Consider the following 15,951-nt stretch of genomic DNA (forward strand, 5'->3'; position numbering starts at 1 on the left):
CCATGTGGATAACCAAAACAAGTTCATGCAACCAGTTTCTGAGGCACGGTGGAGTTGTGTCGTCCAGTCTTTGAGAATAAGTTTTTTAGCTGGCACCATGCCCATCAGTAGAGCTGTTTGTATGTGTGAAGGGAGAGTTCTGAGCCCTCTAAGCACCCAAAGAGAGCCAAGTCCCTATCAGGAGAGAGAGTCCTGTGGTAAACCCCAGAAAAAAATTATTGACCAAATCAGGTGAATTAATGAGCAGTCCCAAAATAAAAGCACCAATGTACCATCATTTGATTTACTTTTATCACACACATTATGACCTAACATGACCTTAGAATAATGAAATCCTTGTTTCTTTTTGTATTCAGTCAAACAGTGATGATCGCCTGTATCAGCCCGTCAGACCGGGACTTCATGGAGACCCTGAACACCCTGAAGTACGCCAACCGCGCCCGAAACATCAAGAACAAGGTGATGGTGAACCAGGACCGAGCCAGCCAGCAGATCAGCGCCCTGAGGACAGAGATAGCACGACTGCAGATGGAGCTGATGGAGTACAAGACGGTGAGAAGACAGGAGGAACGGAGGGAGGAAGACGAGAAAATGTACTGTAGAAGATATGAGTAGACAGATACTATTATACCATGATTTTTATTGTCCTCTCTGATGCCCAGGGTAAGCGTATGGTTGGTGAAGATGGCATGGAGGGCATCAATGACTTGGTCCATGAGAACTCCATGTTACAGACTGAGAACAATAATCTGAGGGTGAGGGTGAAGGCCATGCAGGAGACCATCGACGCCCAGAGAAGCAGACTCACACAGATCCTCAGTGACCATGCCAACCAGGCCCTCGCCAAAGCAGGTGGGCACTGCGACAGGACTGTCTGAGTCAGTTAGCTTAGCATAGTGGGAACTGACAAAGTCAGAAATCATAAAGCGAATGTGTCAAATAAAAAATGTGTGTTTGTACTATATATGATTTTAGATATGATATTATCTAACATTTATGTATGATAGCATTTTCATTCTGTTTTGACTCTTGTTAAATCTGTCGTCAAGTTACTTTCTTTTTTTAAATGTTATTGTTTTATTGTATTCACTTATTGATTAACCTGAAGAAAACAGTTTTAAGTAGAAAAAATTGGAAAATAGTAGTTTCACATCGGCAGTACACTTGGCAGGAAAATCTATATTACTATATTATGTTTTTAAAGTGGGTAATACAGAAGAACTGTGATGTGTGTAGCAACAATCTAATTACATCTCAAAGTAAACTGAGGCTATGAGTCCATGTAAAAGCTGAAAATTGCTGCCTCTGCTTGTAGGTGAAGGCAATGAAGAGATTGGGAACATGATTCAGAACTACATCAAAGAAATCGAGGAGCTCAGGTATGTAATGACCCCAATTTTTTTCTTTTTATCATAGTTTTTCTTAAGCCATGTACTGTGACCACTGACTTATGTTTTACTACTTATATATGATAGGAAACCCAAACTATGTGTAGCTTGATAGTACTGTAAAAATCTTGCCAATGTTTTCTGACAGCAATAACACTTGAGCGTAACTTTTTCCCTCCCTCAGAGCCAAACTTCTTGAGAGTGAGGCTATGAACGAGAACCTCAGGAAGAGCCTCTCTCGGGCTTCCACTCGCTCCTCGCTGTATGGCGGCCCCGGCTCCTTCTCCACCTCCCTCCTGGCACCCGAGAAGGAGGCCAGCGACGTCATCGAGATGGCCAAGAGGGATCTACAGAAACTCAAGAAGAAGGAAAAGAAGAAGAAAAAGAGGTATGCGGCAGTGTGGGGATTGGAGCTTTGAACTGTCAGGAGCTTTGTGGAGAAAACTGAAAAGGGAGGGTCTAGATGTTTATCTGTTGCCACAGCGAGGGCTTCTGGCTTGGAGTGTTGTGGGTAATTATCTCTTGGCTCGCTGCATTAGCAGTATACACCTTGATGTTTATTTAATGGAGTATAAGCTGATTTTAGACAAGACGAAGGTGACAGCTATTAATCATAATGGTTGTCTGACAAGCTCTGGCATGCTGTAGCACAATGATCGTTTATCCTTTTATGTGAGTGTTTGTTCAGTTCACCTGAGCATCTTTATCATCTACATCTCCATAACCAGGATACATCATTTGAGCACATTGTGTTTGTGAGAGTCTCTGCACTCACCTGGTCTTTCTTGCTGCTCTTTCTCATTCTCTCTTCCTCTTGCTAACTTCCCTCACTTGCCCCGAATTCTGCGGCCTGTCTGCCACTTCTGCCTCCTCCTCCTCACCATCCTCATCCCCATCCCCATCCCCATTCCCCGTCCTCCTCTCTGAAGGCTGAGGCGATACGAAGAGAATCACCAAGAGGTTGAACACGCCAGGTTTGCTACGTCCCATCTGGGATCGGGTCAAATACACAAACTGATTCTTTTGTGCTCATTTTGAAATGCGCCAAGTCATTGAAAGGATTTCAGTTGATTGTTGACCTAGGTCTTAACCCAAATCTCCTTTTCTAAGTTCCCAAAGTAACTAACCTCTAACATCTTCTGCACCTACAGGTGGTTTACACTCCTGGAGGGAAGCAGCTCTCTTAACCCACTCTTACAGCTTCCTCTTAATCCTTTGTTCTTAGTCTTCACTGCACACTGCAAGATGCTGATCAGATCTCATTCTAGTTAGTGTCTCAAAAACTGAATATATGATTCGGTTCAAGAAATAACAAGGATGCTGTTAAAAAAATCCAGTTTTCAAGTCCATAGTCTAGTAGTATTTGTTCAGCAAATAACTTGCACTGTGGAACTGTGTGATAACTATTTTTGTCTTTTCCTGTGTATCATTAATGTTGCCTCCTGTGCAATTACAGTGAAATCATTCACTAACACGATTCCACATCTGCTCGATGAAGTGTGTTATCATTTGCATGTGCCCTTTACCCATCCTTGTTCTAATTTAAATTGATTCCAAATCTGACTTACAGAAAAAGAACCCTTGATCTGTAGCTGGCTAATGCTGTTTTCTGTCTTCAGTGTTGTCAAAGAAGTCCCGGATAATGACCAGGAGCGAGGCACCGAGGAAGCAGACGTGGTAGGTGGACAATCAAAGATGTTCATCACAAATTACCAGGTGTGTATTTTTATCGTCTTCTCCCTGTATGTGCTTCTGCATCACCAGGAGGGCAGCGACCACGAAGAAGGCGAGGATCCTGATGGGGAGGAGGAGGACTTTGACATGGCGGGAGAAGACACGTCTGAGGAGTCTGACTCCGAAGAACTGGAGGAGAAAGGTAAAAGTCGTGAGACAGAATCAGTATATATTGCTGCAGTTTCTGGACAATAACAGAATTTATACATTCAATTTGCTATGAGACAAAGTTGGTAATAAAATGGAGGAGGCAGTAAGATCTAATTTGTGTGTTTGTGTGGGCGAGTGCAGAAAATGTGCAGGCCGACCTGGCAAACATCACCTGTGAGATCGCCATCAAGCAGAAGCTGATAGACGAGCTGGAGAACAGCCAGCGGCGTCTGCACACTCTCAAACAGCAGTACGAACAGAAGCTGTCGATGCTGCAAAACAAGATCAGAGACACACAGCTAGAGAGGGACAAGGTGTTGCACAATATGGGTAAGAGGCACATGCAAAAAGATCACCTTAATCATTGCTTTGAATGTTCATTTGAAATTAAAAGTCCACAGCTAATTTTCAGTGAATCTGGTTCCTTCTGAAAAAACAAAAACAAACTCTAAAGCTTGTCTTTCCTCCTTTTCTTGCGGCTCTCCAGGTTCAGTGGAGACATGTACAGAGGAGAAGGCAAAGAAGATTAAAGCAGAGTATGAGAGGAAGCTGAGCTCCATGAACAAAGAGCTGCAGAAGCTCCAGTCAGCTCAGAAGGAGCATGCCCGCCTGCTGAAGAACCAGTCCCAGTACGAGAAACAGCTCAAGAAACTCCAGCAGGACGTGACCGAGATGAAGAAGACCAAGGTAGAGAACAGAAATGAAATATAATATGCAATGTATTTTTTATTTTTCTGTATGTGCTGTTCGTGCTTGGCATATAAGGCAGAGTGGTCTTGTTGCAGCACTGCTATTCTGTGTTTGTCCACCAGGTGGTGCTGATGCGTCAGATGAAGGAGCAGCAGGAACGCAACAGAGCCACAGAGTGCAGGAGGAACCGAGAGATCGCCTCTCTGAAGAAAGACCAGCGCAGAGCTGAGGTGAGATGGACGGCAGAGTTTTTTTCTATTGTTTTATATATTATTTATCATAGTACTTCTATTTTTTAGTGTTTATTTTATAGATAAACAGAGACGTAAGAGAGGATAAACCCACCTAAACTTTTTAGGCTGGTATGACATTGTGTCAAAAAAAAAATTGAGATAGTGAAAAGAAAAATGCCTTTCTGAAAATAAAAGGTATATGTCGATATATGATGTTGTTCCTCAAATTGAAAGTTCAGTTTTTCAGCTTTAGGATCCATCTCTGTACATGACAGTTTCTACGTAATATTCATCTCTTCTTACAGCACCAGCTGAAGCAGATGGAGGCTCAGAAGAGACAACAGGAATTGATCCTGCGCAGGAAGACTGAAGAGGTGAGACAAACGCTGACACATAGAAGAGGGAAGGGTAAACAATAATGTTGGGTTTTTAATTTGTTTATTATCCTGCTTCCACTCTAATGTCCTGTTTTGTGAACTGTATCAGGTGACAGCGCTTAGGCGGCAGGTGAGGCCTGTGTCTGGCAAGACGACCAGGAAGGTGAGCTTACCTGAACCTCTTCAGGAGCAGTCGCATCGAGCCGCCCCAGGAAGGCTGCAGTCCGCTGGGGCGTCCCACTCCAATGGAGCCAGGTGCAGCATCTAAGCCTGTGTACAGTACATTTGTGCGGTGCTGTGTATTTTACAAAGGAGTGTTTGTTTGAAGAGTCCTAAAGCAGCAGTCTCTCTCCTCAGGAGTTCTCCAGTGCGGATGGGAAGCATCTACCTCAACCGGACAGCCAGGACCAAATGGCAGTCACTGGAGAGACGCATCACTGACATCATCATGCAGAGGATGACCATCTCTAACATGGAGACGGATATGAACCGACTGCTGAAGGTAACAGGTCATGGTACAGAATGATGTCAAGGTGAACCTTGGAAAAGAAATAGACAATGCCAGATGAAAGCTTTAGAAATATGAGGGGAACCTATTCAAATAGTTTATATAATCAAGAGATTGCATTCAAACTTTTGATGTCCACATTTTCATTCTTCTTTCCTTTCCTCCCTCTTTCTCCTCCCCAGCAAAGGGAGGAGCTGACCAGGCGGAGGGAGCGAGTTTCCAGGAAGAGAGAAAAGATGGCAGTGGAGGGGGCGGACGCCGACCGCTCACTGGCCTCCCTTAACGAGGAGCTAGAGTCTCTGAGCGCCAACATCGACTACATCAATGACAGCATCGCAGACTGCCAGGCCAACATCATGCAGATGGAGGAGGCCAAGGTGAGGCGGTGGGGAATCTCAGGAATCTAATTACTCATAATAAATTATGTTAAGCTAGGTATGAAAGCAAGGGTTTTTACAGTTAGTATGGTCATTGTAATATTCACAGAGCACTTTTTTTAGTATTGTAGTAAGTGTTTACTTAGTTGGAATTAAGACAGTAGATGTGCATTTATACAGACACTTAATTGATAACATAGAGAACACTACCTCATTAGCTAGTTTGGGCCTGTACTGGACTGTCAAGTGAACAATAGGGAAATAATTGCACAGTTAAGCACCACTGACAGCTCCCAGAGCATTTTGAACTGCACTCTGACAAACAAGTATTAAGTGCTTATTTGTCAGAAGAACAGTGACTTAATAAAACAATTACTGACAGTGCTGCCCATTAATGCTGACAAGAGTTTAGCTCAGCTTAACAATGTAGAATGAGTAGAAGTTCATAAATGTCACTTTATGTGTTATTTGAACATTTGCTCTGCATAGCCTTATAGGTTCATATGGCACATTCACTCTGTCAGCCTTTTGTGGTGCTCCATAAATAGTTTTTAATTAACTATTATTGAACTTAAACAATGAGCAAATTTGAAGGGAAAAAAACTGTGCCAGAAAGTGTGAGAGTGGCAGAAAATTACTGTAGTTGCTTGTATCAGATGCCTGTTTGTCAAAGTGGCTCCAAAATCCTGTGGGTGTTGTCATCAGTACTAAACTGAGGTAGCAGTGGGTGCACTGCACTAATATTGTGTGGGTTTATATGTGATTAATGTTGAATACCTGTGTGTGCAGTCCCTGTTGCACAAACACCTACACATACATGCAAAACATGTTCAAAAAGCATGTTTAAATTCTGTTAAATGCTGTTGGAACAGGTGGGGCTTAGGATTCAGTTGCAGATGTCAAATGCACCAGCTAAATCTGTTAAATGTTTGTGTCTGGATGGTAACCCTGGATTTGCAAACTATCATAAGATTTGTAGGAAGTAGTAACTTGAACCCACACCACGTATCAAGTGATCATTTTAACCCAAACCATGATCTTTCTCTAACCCTAACCAAGTGTTTTTTGTGCCTAAACCTAACCAGACCTATCATAAAACAGCAAGACTATTTTGAAGTGGCTCGCTAGAGTTTCACAAATCTAGGGTTACCATCTAGACACAACCTTGTTAAATTCTGATTAAGTGTTTCTTCAATTTTAGTAACTTCTGGCTAGTTTCACACTAGTGAGATATTAAATTGAGTTGCATTAAAATTTGAGGAATGTGTTAGCTAGTTAAGACTTAAGTCGTGTGTAAATCAGAGAAACATTTGCAGGAAGTCACTGTAGCATCACAAACTTCATAAAAAAAAATTTTTGAGCCCAAATATTATATTAAACTTGACTCAAAACCCTTTATAAATGTAAGTATGACTCTGCAAACATGTAAAAATATGTGCGTTGTAGAGTTAATATTATACAGTTTAGAATGAGAAGAAGAAAATATCTGATGACGCTAAGCTAACTGATGTCATTTAGGCTAACATTAAAGTAATTTTAAAGATGCCATAATAAATAAAAAAAAATCAACATATAGGGGCTTCAACATACACTTCAATTAAATATTACACAAGATATATTATAAATACATTATCCTATGACTCTTACAATGCCACTTGAATGAATGTGTTATTATTCTTTGCTACAGGAGGAAGGAGACACAGTGGATGTTACCGCGGTGATCAGCTCCTGTAATCTATCAGAGGCTCGTTTCCTTCTGGACCATTTCATGACGCTGGCCCTCAATAAGGTACCTGCCACCTTCACTGACTTATGTTATTAGTGTGTCTTTGTTTGCATTCACGCACTGACAAGAGGTAAAGTCAGGTTTCTGTATGATGCAACTTAATCATACTAATAAACTCTTAAACATAATTTGACAACACATTTCTATCCAACATAGATTAACTGTGAGATAACACAAAGCTTTCATTTTTTATGATTCATTTGACACTTATACCCTTTGAAATAAATGAATATTGTTAGTTGCAACTTGTTCACATTTTCTCTGTTCATCTTAATCTTGCTTTCATGGCCATGGCTCCTTTATATGATTGAATTTAATCAGACTTTAAATGGAACAACTTGATTAAATTAAGCTTAAATTAGATTAGATAATTTGATGAAAGCTAATTGGTCCGGTGTGGAAATGCATTCAACCCAGCAGCAAAGAACAAGACAGATAAAACAAATGAAGTAGTGGAAGCAATTACAGCAAAGACACAGAGCCTTCATTATGTTTGCCTATTTCTGTTTTAAAAAGCTCTCTCTGTGTTAAATATTGGCAGTTTAACAGAGCAGTATAGTAGTTGCATCTCCGGTTTTAACCTTTCTGCTGGGTGGTGGCTTGTCAGGGTCTGCAGGCGGCTCAGAAGGAGTCCCAGCTGAAGGTGATGGAGGGCAGGTTGAAGCAGACGGAGATCAACAGCGCTACCCAGAACCAGCTGCTGTTCCACATGCTGAAGGAGAAAGCTGAGATCAACCCTGAGCTGGACGCCCTGCTGGGCAGCGCTCTGCAAGGTAGGAAACGTCGACAAACCAGTGGGGATACCGGTCTAAGCATGTCAATCACAATCACCTTTTCAATCATCTTTTCTCTCATCATATGGCTGCATTTTATTTTACAGGCTTCAGTTTTTGTAGGTAATAAGGAGAATTGAGAAAGAAGACTGTTGTTGTTTGGACAGAATGTGTTAATTTACTCCAAAATATTCATAAGCCTGTAAAATAAAGAGTAACCCTTTTTCTCATCTTTGGGTTTGATTTTGATTTGATTTCTGTTTGTTTTCTCTGTTGTTGTTGGTGTGAACTCAGAGTTAGGTTACCTGTCACCAGGTGAGTAAGAGATTCATAGTCATGTGACTGTGTTTGAGAGAGCGTGGCACATGCACACTTCAAGATTTCCACCAGATTTACACCCAGTTAAAGGAAACTATGGAATTCAACTAAAAGATTGAAAAGAACAATTGACTTTTTACAAAATAAATAGTTTAGAACATAAGTCAACATTTGGTCCTTGAAGTAGATTTTAATATCTTCAAAGTGATGTAACAGGAAACCAAATGAGTTTTTGCTTTTTTGGACACTTAGAAAAACTCCTCTTAATTATATTTAGACATGCAAATGAAAAATAATATATAAAAACTGATTTAAAAAAAAGATTAGTTGCTATGCTCAGTCTCTTACCTTTAGATTCCTGAATTTGAAGCATTAAAAACTGCTTTGGATTTGAAGAAATCTTGTATTGTGCATCAAGCCCCAGTCCTTTTAAAAACTAACCCAGTTGCAGTAACTCTGCCATGATGTGCATGACGTATTGTGTTAAGTTTTCCTTGTTACCCCACCTGCTAGTCAGTCCCACTTTATCAGGTTGTTGGTCACTAAAACTTAACAGCAGTCAAAATCCAAGTTGCATCACGACTCAAAGCTTAAGTCTTGTGTACACAGCAGTTTGTGTGTCTCCCTCAACTTTGTTTTCTTTCTACATCCGTGTAGTTCAATATTTGTGTTTTTTTTTCCTTTCTCTCTCTATGTTCACACAGGACAAATACCCAGACACTGTAGCTCTCAGTTGCATTAAACTAATGATCCCTTATTGTCTCCCTTTATCTAAAACTAAACCTGGTGACCCCTCAATTTGTTTTAAACTGTTAAAGCTATCATCATCATTGTGCTGTAATATTTCTGAGTGTGATTTTTCTTATGCAAGCAATTCAAAAATGAACATAAATGAATAAATAACATGATTTCTAGAAAATGTGTGTTTACAGACAAGCCCTTAAGGAAAATGCACATACGTTTTGCAAAGTGAGTGTCAAACATATACAGAATGTTAATGTTAATGTGTGTGTGTGTGTGTGTGTGTGTGTGTGTGTTTTTGGTGCAGAGAATGGAGATGACAGCAGCAGTGATGAGTCCACCCCCAGCCCAGCCACAGAGGGCAGGTAAACACAGCCTTAATGTACAATACAATAAGAAACTCATTACACTCCGAGTTTTTTCTGAAACTTTTACAATAATCAAGTCCTTTTCATTTTATAGCAGGTACAGCACAGGTGTAATTAATAACACTAATTAAGTCTGTATTCCATTCAGCTGTGTCACTGCCCTGGTCTCGTGCGTGCTGATCCACTGACCTGACTTACTGGAACAAGCCATCATTAATGTTATTAGACACACCTGTGCTTTCCCTGCTATGATGAGTCAGAGTGTCTGCTGTGGAAAAAAAGCCTGTTAAGTCCAGGGAGTAGTGTGAAGCTTCCTTCAAAGGCCTTGGTTTTATGATGTTTTCAGTTATTCTAGCGTATTAGACCTCTGCTCAGGTGGAGGTTTGACAAAATTATATGATGTCGCAAATTAACATGCACAAATGAATTGATAAAAGTTGTCCAGCATGTTCATCAAAACTAACAGGAGAGTGAGACAGTGAGAGGAGGTCTAATCAGGCCATAAGTGAAAACACCTGTGTGAGTGGAACATGAGGTTTTAAGAGAACTTGCATGTGTATTTTAGTTCATTACATAGTGGAAGTGGATAGTTAGGGCTGCAACTCACAATTATTTTCATTATCGATTAATCTGCCGATGATTGTCTTTATTAATCGATTAATCATTTGCTCTATAAAACATGAAAAAAACTTTAAAAATGCCCACCACAATGTCCTGGAGTCCAAAGCGATGTTATCAAATGTATTATTTTGTTCAAAATACTCCATTTACAGTAATGTAAGACCGAGAAAAGAGAAGAAAAACAAATTCATACATTTGAGAGCCTTGAACCAGAACATATTGGCATTGGCGCTTTTGCTTGAAAAATGACAAATAATGGATTATGACAACATTGGCCAGTGAAGTTCAGGATTATGGTTTACTACAGAAATAGTTAAGTAATACAGAAGAAAAAAACCCTCTCAGATTTAATTAAATACAACCATAAAACAACTGATTAATGTCATTCTCAGTAGATCGACATTTCAGGCAGCAGCAGTCTTTTGTTTCACCTGATTACAACTGTTACACTTGGCATGTCTGAACAAGCTTCTCTAACTGTGTTTCAGCACACTGGCATCAGATCTAATGAAGTTATGTGGTGAATCCAGACCAAGAAGTAAGGTAATGTACTGTGCATCACAATGTGACATATTATAAATAAGATATCTACTGTGTCACACTTTTGTTACTGACATGTTTCCATGTTTCACTAGTGGTAAAAGTTTTTCAATACATATGTAACAGCAACTTTTTAAACTATACTCCACAATAGTTATTGTTAGGCTTTGGAATAGTTAGTAAGTGGTTTGTTGACTTGCGAGTGTGCTGATTAGTGAGACAGCATTTCTGGTCCCTTTAGGCTCGCAGGCGGACCACCACCCAGATGGAGCTGCTTTACGCCGGCAGCGGGGATCCATCCTGTGAATCCCCCACTGGAGACTTTTCGGCCCCTTTGCTCCCCCTCACAGAGCGCCTGGAAGGCCTGGCAGACATGCAGGGTCATACGGCTGGTCAAACCCCTGACCGCGAACAAACTGTTTCCCCATCTGCACTGTCTGCCAGGCCAGCTGGCATGTAAGTATTAAAGGCCCCATTTCTCTGTGGTAGACAAGTATCTCAGTGTTCTCTTTTGAAATGATGGATAGTTCATCATGTCATAATTTAGTTGATATAAAATATTGGGAGTTTTAGTCTTTAAGCAAGTTTCTTTCTATATTATGATTAGCACCAGTTCAAACTGACTCCTGACACTTCTACTGGCTGTAGTTCTGGTTCCAGGTCACCTACAGGGACTGAGAGGAGGCAGCTAGAACGCTCACCCCTCACCCGAAGGAAGATGCAAGAGAAAGGACCGACAGCGACACACATCCCAGCACCCACACACACACCTCCGGTCAGCACAGCAGAGACGAAAACTAAAGGCAGTGACTACAAATCGATGTAAGTGAGAAGTAGCATTAATCAGCTCAACAGCAATGGTCTTTGTTTTCAGTGATGCCCGTAGCATGGCAAAGTCAGTCACTCTGTCAGCCCAGACTGAGATATCTCGACTACTATACTATACTACTATACTATCGGATGCTTTGAAATTTCATACAGACATTCATGTTCTTCAGAGGATGAATCCTAACAGCTGTGGTGATCCTCTGATTTTCTCTGGCGCATCACCCTGAAGTTGACATGACAAGTTTTGAATGGATTGTCATGAAATTTGGTTCATGTCCCTCACAGGATGAACTGTAATAACTTGGTGATTCCCTGTCTTTTCATCTACTAGAAGTTTAAATTATTGGTATAAATGAAAAAAATAAACTAATTATTTGGTTTAAATACCTGCAAAACTAATTACATTTCCATCAGCTTTAGCTATACTTATGGTAAACATGGTAAACCTTCCCTAAACAGCAAGTTAGCATTGTCATCGTGAGCATGTTAGTATACTGACGTTAGAATTTAGCTCAAACACAGCCGTGCTCAACTACAGCCTTGCAGAGCTGCTAGCTCTGTTTCCTAAATTCAAAATTTGACCCAACTGATTACTTTCAACTATGTTACAATATTAGACCTCTTTGTTTGATGTTATTTTGTGTTGCTTTTTCAGGTTAGAGGAGTCACCTGTATTTGAAGGCCACAGGTAATCCTCATCTCATTATACATTTTTTAAAATGTCTAATTTTGTCTCTTTTGGGCTACTTAATACAAATTGAAATGTACTCTCCATTATCTCCATTCTCAACCTTCTTATTTGTATCTTATTTTAACTTTTATTTTAACTCTACACAGCGTAACCAAACTGATTAGTAAATGGAAACCAAATTCACTATGTATAGTTTTGATTGTTTCTTGTGTATTCTAGAGGTGTGATCAACCCTGTGACGACCCCTAAGAACAGCCGAGGGGCCAAATTTCAGTGCGTCTATGTAGCCGAGGGCCACACCAAACCAGTTCTCTGTGTGGACGCCACTGATGATCTGCTCTTCACAGGGTCCAAAGGTAAAATTGCTTGTAACTCAGGTTGCATCATGGCACTCAGTGAAATTACTGCCCTTAAAGATACATTATTAACCCTCACCATTAGCTTTGAAAATGTTTTTTTGTCTATATTCTAACCTGTGTGTTCATACTTCTGTATGTTTGTGTGTGTGTGTGTGTGTGTGTGTGTGTGTGTGTGTGTGTGTGTGTGTGTGTGTGTGTGTGTGTGTGTGTGTGTGTGTGTCTCAGACCGAACATGTAAGGTGTGGAACTTGGTGACAGGTCAGGAGATCATGTCTCTAGCAGAGCATCCCAGCAGTGTCGTCTCAGTCAGGTACTAGCATACTGTTGCAGAAATAGTGGAAGGGTTTAGCTGTAATAACAATATCTGGATATGCTTCTTTTAATTCATTATTATTGTTTTCCCTGTTTTTGTTATATTTCAGATACACTTCCAGCCTCGTCTTCACAGTTTCCACTGCTTACATCAAAGTCTGGGACATTCGAGATTCCGCCAAGTGCATACGCACTCTCACGTAAGTACACACACTCCTATTTCCAGCATCTTTGTACTTTAACATTGTGTAAGTATAATGCCCCTAATAGGTATCTGTTATACATTTTTGTGTACGCTAGGTCGTCAGGCCAGGTGGGCTCAGGGGACACCTGTTCATCAGTCAGGAGTTTATCCATCCCACCAGGAGAGAGTCAGATCAACCAGATCGCACTCAACCCCTCTGGCTCCTTCCTATATGCTGCTGCTGGCAATGCTGTGCGCATGTGGGACCTCCGCAAGTAAGTTCACACACAGATTAGAGTTTTAGTGGTACAAACTATTTCTCAGAGGCAGAGCAGAATTAATTTCATTAATAAAACTTTGTTAAAAAAGAGTTTATTGGTCTTTTTCCTCTTTAGGTTTGCGTCCACGGGGAAGCTGACTGGCCATTTGGGACCTGTCATGTGTCTGACTGTTGATAAGTTGGGTGGTGGACAGGACATTGTGCTCACTGGCTCCAAAGACCGCCATATTAAAGTAAAAGACTTCACACACACATAAACACACAGAGCTGTACACACATGAATTAAATTGCATTTCTATTCGGGAGGTGTGCGCAATTATTGAATCAAAGATCATGGATGTATCATAGATATAAAACATGTCTGTGTTTCCAGATGTTTGAGGTGGCAGAAGGTGCTCAGGGTAGCATCAGCTCCAGCCATACATTTGAGCCTGCCCATCAGGACAGTGTGGAGTCTGTGGCCGTGCACGGAGACGTTTTCTACAGCGGCTCCAGAGACTACTACATCAAGAAGTGGGACTTGGCCAGTAAACAGCTGCTACAGGTAGTTCAGGAGCTGTCATTAGTAAACGCTTTTGGGATCCACTGTCAGTTATTGCTCAAGCTTTTTTCCCCAGATTTCAATATTTATATGTAAAATATAAACTGAGAAAACTTATTGAGAACACAGAATAAACTAATCTTGTGTCCTGCACTGACAGTTGGCTTCTGTTTCCTCTAGCAGTCGGTCAGTGCCCAGGCAGATTGGGTTAGTGCTCTGGGTGTGGTGCCAGGCTGTCCGGTGCTGCTGAGCGGGTGCAGAGGAGGGCTGCTGCGCCTCTGGCATGCTGACTCACTAGCACCCCTCGGCGAGGTCCGGGGACATGACAGTCCCATCAACGGCCTGGCCACCAACAGCAGCCAACTGTTCACCGCTTCTGAGTAAGTCCCAGACAAGTTAATTAGCATGTTTTTTTGATACTGATTAATAGGACTTGTTGTTGGTGAACTTTTGCTGTGTGTGTGTGTGTTTTTAACAGTGACCGCACTGTGAAGATTTGGGAAGCCAAAGGATCTCTGGAAGATGGAGTTCACTGACTAATCATTGACGAATCATCTACTGGCCTTCACCCAATCAAAACCAAACATTCATCTCCTATAACTTGGTGAAATCTTGTATGGGAACCCAAAGTGGGTCTGGGACCTGAAACTGGCAAATTTAGTCTAATTAAATGTAACTTCACAGTCTTTCAAGCTGAATGCAGTTACTGATATTTTAGGTCAAGATGGATCACCACAAACCCAGTGGAGTCTCATAAGTCTCCAGTAGGACCACAGAACAGCTGCAGTGGACAGCTGTTCTCACAACTGCAAGAGACAATGATAAAAATGAAAGTAAAAATATGGATCCTGGAGTCTCTCCTGTGCGTTCAACATTCCTCTCCTCAGTCCAGCACAAGATGACATGGATACATTCTGTGCATATTGTGATTTATGTTGGAGTTGCTGGGAAAGAAAAATCAATTTTGGTGCAACCCTTTTTACTTGCTGGCACCAAATGTTGCACATCAAAATTAAGACTGCTGAAATGGTCAGTGTACCATGACAACACTATCGCAAGTCTTACTCATGGAGATCTCTGCTTCACCAGCAAAAAGTGTGAGTCTGTCCTGTGTCTCAGTGTTCTTGTCTCTTCTATTGCTCTCCAGGTTATTTCAGGTATGTGTGCTCTCTGTAACCGAGGACCAAATAACTACTGAAACTGCGTATGGTCTTATTCTTCAGCTGTTACTGCCAAACACTTTCATGGAACAAAAGAGGCCTCTAAATCAAACATACTGTGTTCCTTTGACGGGGTTCCTACAAATGTCCTACTTCAAATTTCTGGATTTCCTTTTTTCCAGTGTTTCAGTCAATGTTTTCAGTGTTCATCAAATCAACTGCTGACCAAAATTATAAAAGTATGTGTATCAAAGCTGAACAGATTTCCAACATACTGCCTTGCAAAAGCAGACAGCAGTAACTACCGAAATAGTGAAGGTGAAAAAAATGGGAGAAGTTTGAAGGCTACTTTGGCAAACTGTGTAACAGATAATTTTTTTTAAAAAGTGCTCAGTATCTACAAACAGAATGTTTTCTTTCAGTTTTCTTGTCCATTTGCACGGCTGAAGTAGTTAATGAATGGAAATGTAGTTTAATACAGTTTAAAAATATGATTTTAAAGTAACTTCACCTCTAGATTCAGAGACTGAGGCAGCATGTCAGCTTTTAGCAGAACTGGATTAACTAGTGTTCCTTTTTTTCTCTATTATCAGTCATAGCTACTGCCTTATTTATTTGGTATTACTAACTTAATTACTAAGATTACTAAGAGCATCAGATTATTTGATTTTAATAACAGGAAACAATTGGAAATAGTGGAGTTGGAAAATTAGCTTTCACTAGCTAGCCTTAACTAGCTAGAGTGCACTAACTCCTGTTTGTTGTTTTGTTCACTTTTCTCTGACATAATGTTTTTTATATGATAAAACAGATGTCAAAAAGTCAATAGTGATCTTTCTGAGCAAATATATACAGTAGTTACTGCTTTTTGTCTTTGTATGGCAGTGTACTTGTCTGACCTTTTCAAGAAAAACAGTGTAGTTAAACTGTAACTTGTAGAAACCCAAGTAGAACAGCTGTTACATTAATAACCAATAATAGAGTTGTCTCAG

General features: G+C 40.7%; 1 protein-coding gene across 3 annotated transcripts in view; it reads left to right on the forward strand.

Moving 5' to 3' along the window:
- Positions 1 to 14,652, forward strand: part of LOC121890469 (kinesin-like protein KIF21A) — a 37,714-nt gene extending 23,062 nt beyond the window's left edge. For 2 of the 3 annotated variants that reach the window (XM_042402751.1, XM_042402752.1), the window contains 28 exons: positions 357 to 552; positions 663 to 852; positions 1,316 to 1,379; positions 1,573 to 1,776; positions 3,008 to 3,065; positions 3,153 to 3,264; positions 3,414 to 3,602; positions 3,760 to 3,959; positions 4,085 to 4,192; positions 4,501 to 4,569; positions 4,682 to 4,827; positions 4,930 to 5,074; positions 5,263 to 5,457; positions 7,145 to 7,246; positions 7,851 to 8,016; positions 9,383 to 9,440; positions 10,553 to 10,607; positions 10,846 to 11,060; positions 11,253 to 11,426; positions 12,088 to 12,120; positions 12,343 to 12,479; positions 12,708 to 12,792; positions 12,905 to 12,994; positions 13,095 to 13,253; positions 13,374 to 13,491; positions 13,632 to 13,802; positions 13,980 to 14,179; positions 14,278 to 14,652. In XM_042402751.1, the coding sequence (XP_042258685.1) occupies positions 357 to 552; positions 663 to 852; positions 1,316 to 1,379; positions 1,573 to 1,776; positions 3,008 to 3,065; positions 3,153 to 3,264; positions 3,414 to 3,602; positions 3,760 to 3,959; positions 4,085 to 4,192; positions 4,501 to 4,569; positions 4,682 to 4,827; positions 4,930 to 5,074; positions 5,263 to 5,457; positions 7,145 to 7,246; positions 7,851 to 8,016; positions 9,383 to 9,440; positions 10,553 to 10,607; positions 10,846 to 11,060; positions 11,253 to 11,426; positions 12,088 to 12,120; positions 12,343 to 12,479; positions 12,708 to 12,792; positions 12,905 to 12,994; positions 13,095 to 13,253; positions 13,374 to 13,491; positions 13,632 to 13,802; positions 13,980 to 14,179; positions 14,278 to 14,335 (3,697 nt within the window). In that variant the 3' untranslated portion in view covers positions 14,336 to 14,652. The remainder of the gene's footprint in view (positions 1 to 356; positions 553 to 662; positions 853 to 1,315; positions 1,380 to 1,572; positions 1,777 to 3,007; positions 3,066 to 3,152; positions 3,265 to 3,413; positions 3,603 to 3,759; positions 3,960 to 4,084; positions 4,193 to 4,500; positions 4,570 to 4,681; positions 4,828 to 4,929; positions 5,075 to 5,262; positions 5,458 to 7,144; positions 7,247 to 7,850; positions 8,017 to 9,382; positions 9,441 to 10,552; positions 10,608 to 10,845; positions 11,061 to 11,252; positions 11,427 to 12,087; positions 12,121 to 12,342; positions 12,480 to 12,707; positions 12,793 to 12,904; positions 12,995 to 13,094; positions 13,254 to 13,373; positions 13,492 to 13,631; positions 13,803 to 13,979; positions 14,180 to 14,277) is intronic. The other variant, XM_042402753.1, reaches the window with a different exon arrangement.
- Positions 14,653 to 15,951: the final 1,299 nt, after the last annotated feature.

The sequence above is a fragment of the Thunnus maccoyii genome, chromosome 23 (genome assembly GCF_910596095.1).
Source record: "Thunnus maccoyii chromosome 23, fThuMac1.1, whole genome shotgun sequence".
NCBI classification, from domain to species: Eukaryota; Metazoa; Chordata; class Actinopteri; order Scombriformes; family Scombridae; genus Thunnus; species Thunnus maccoyii.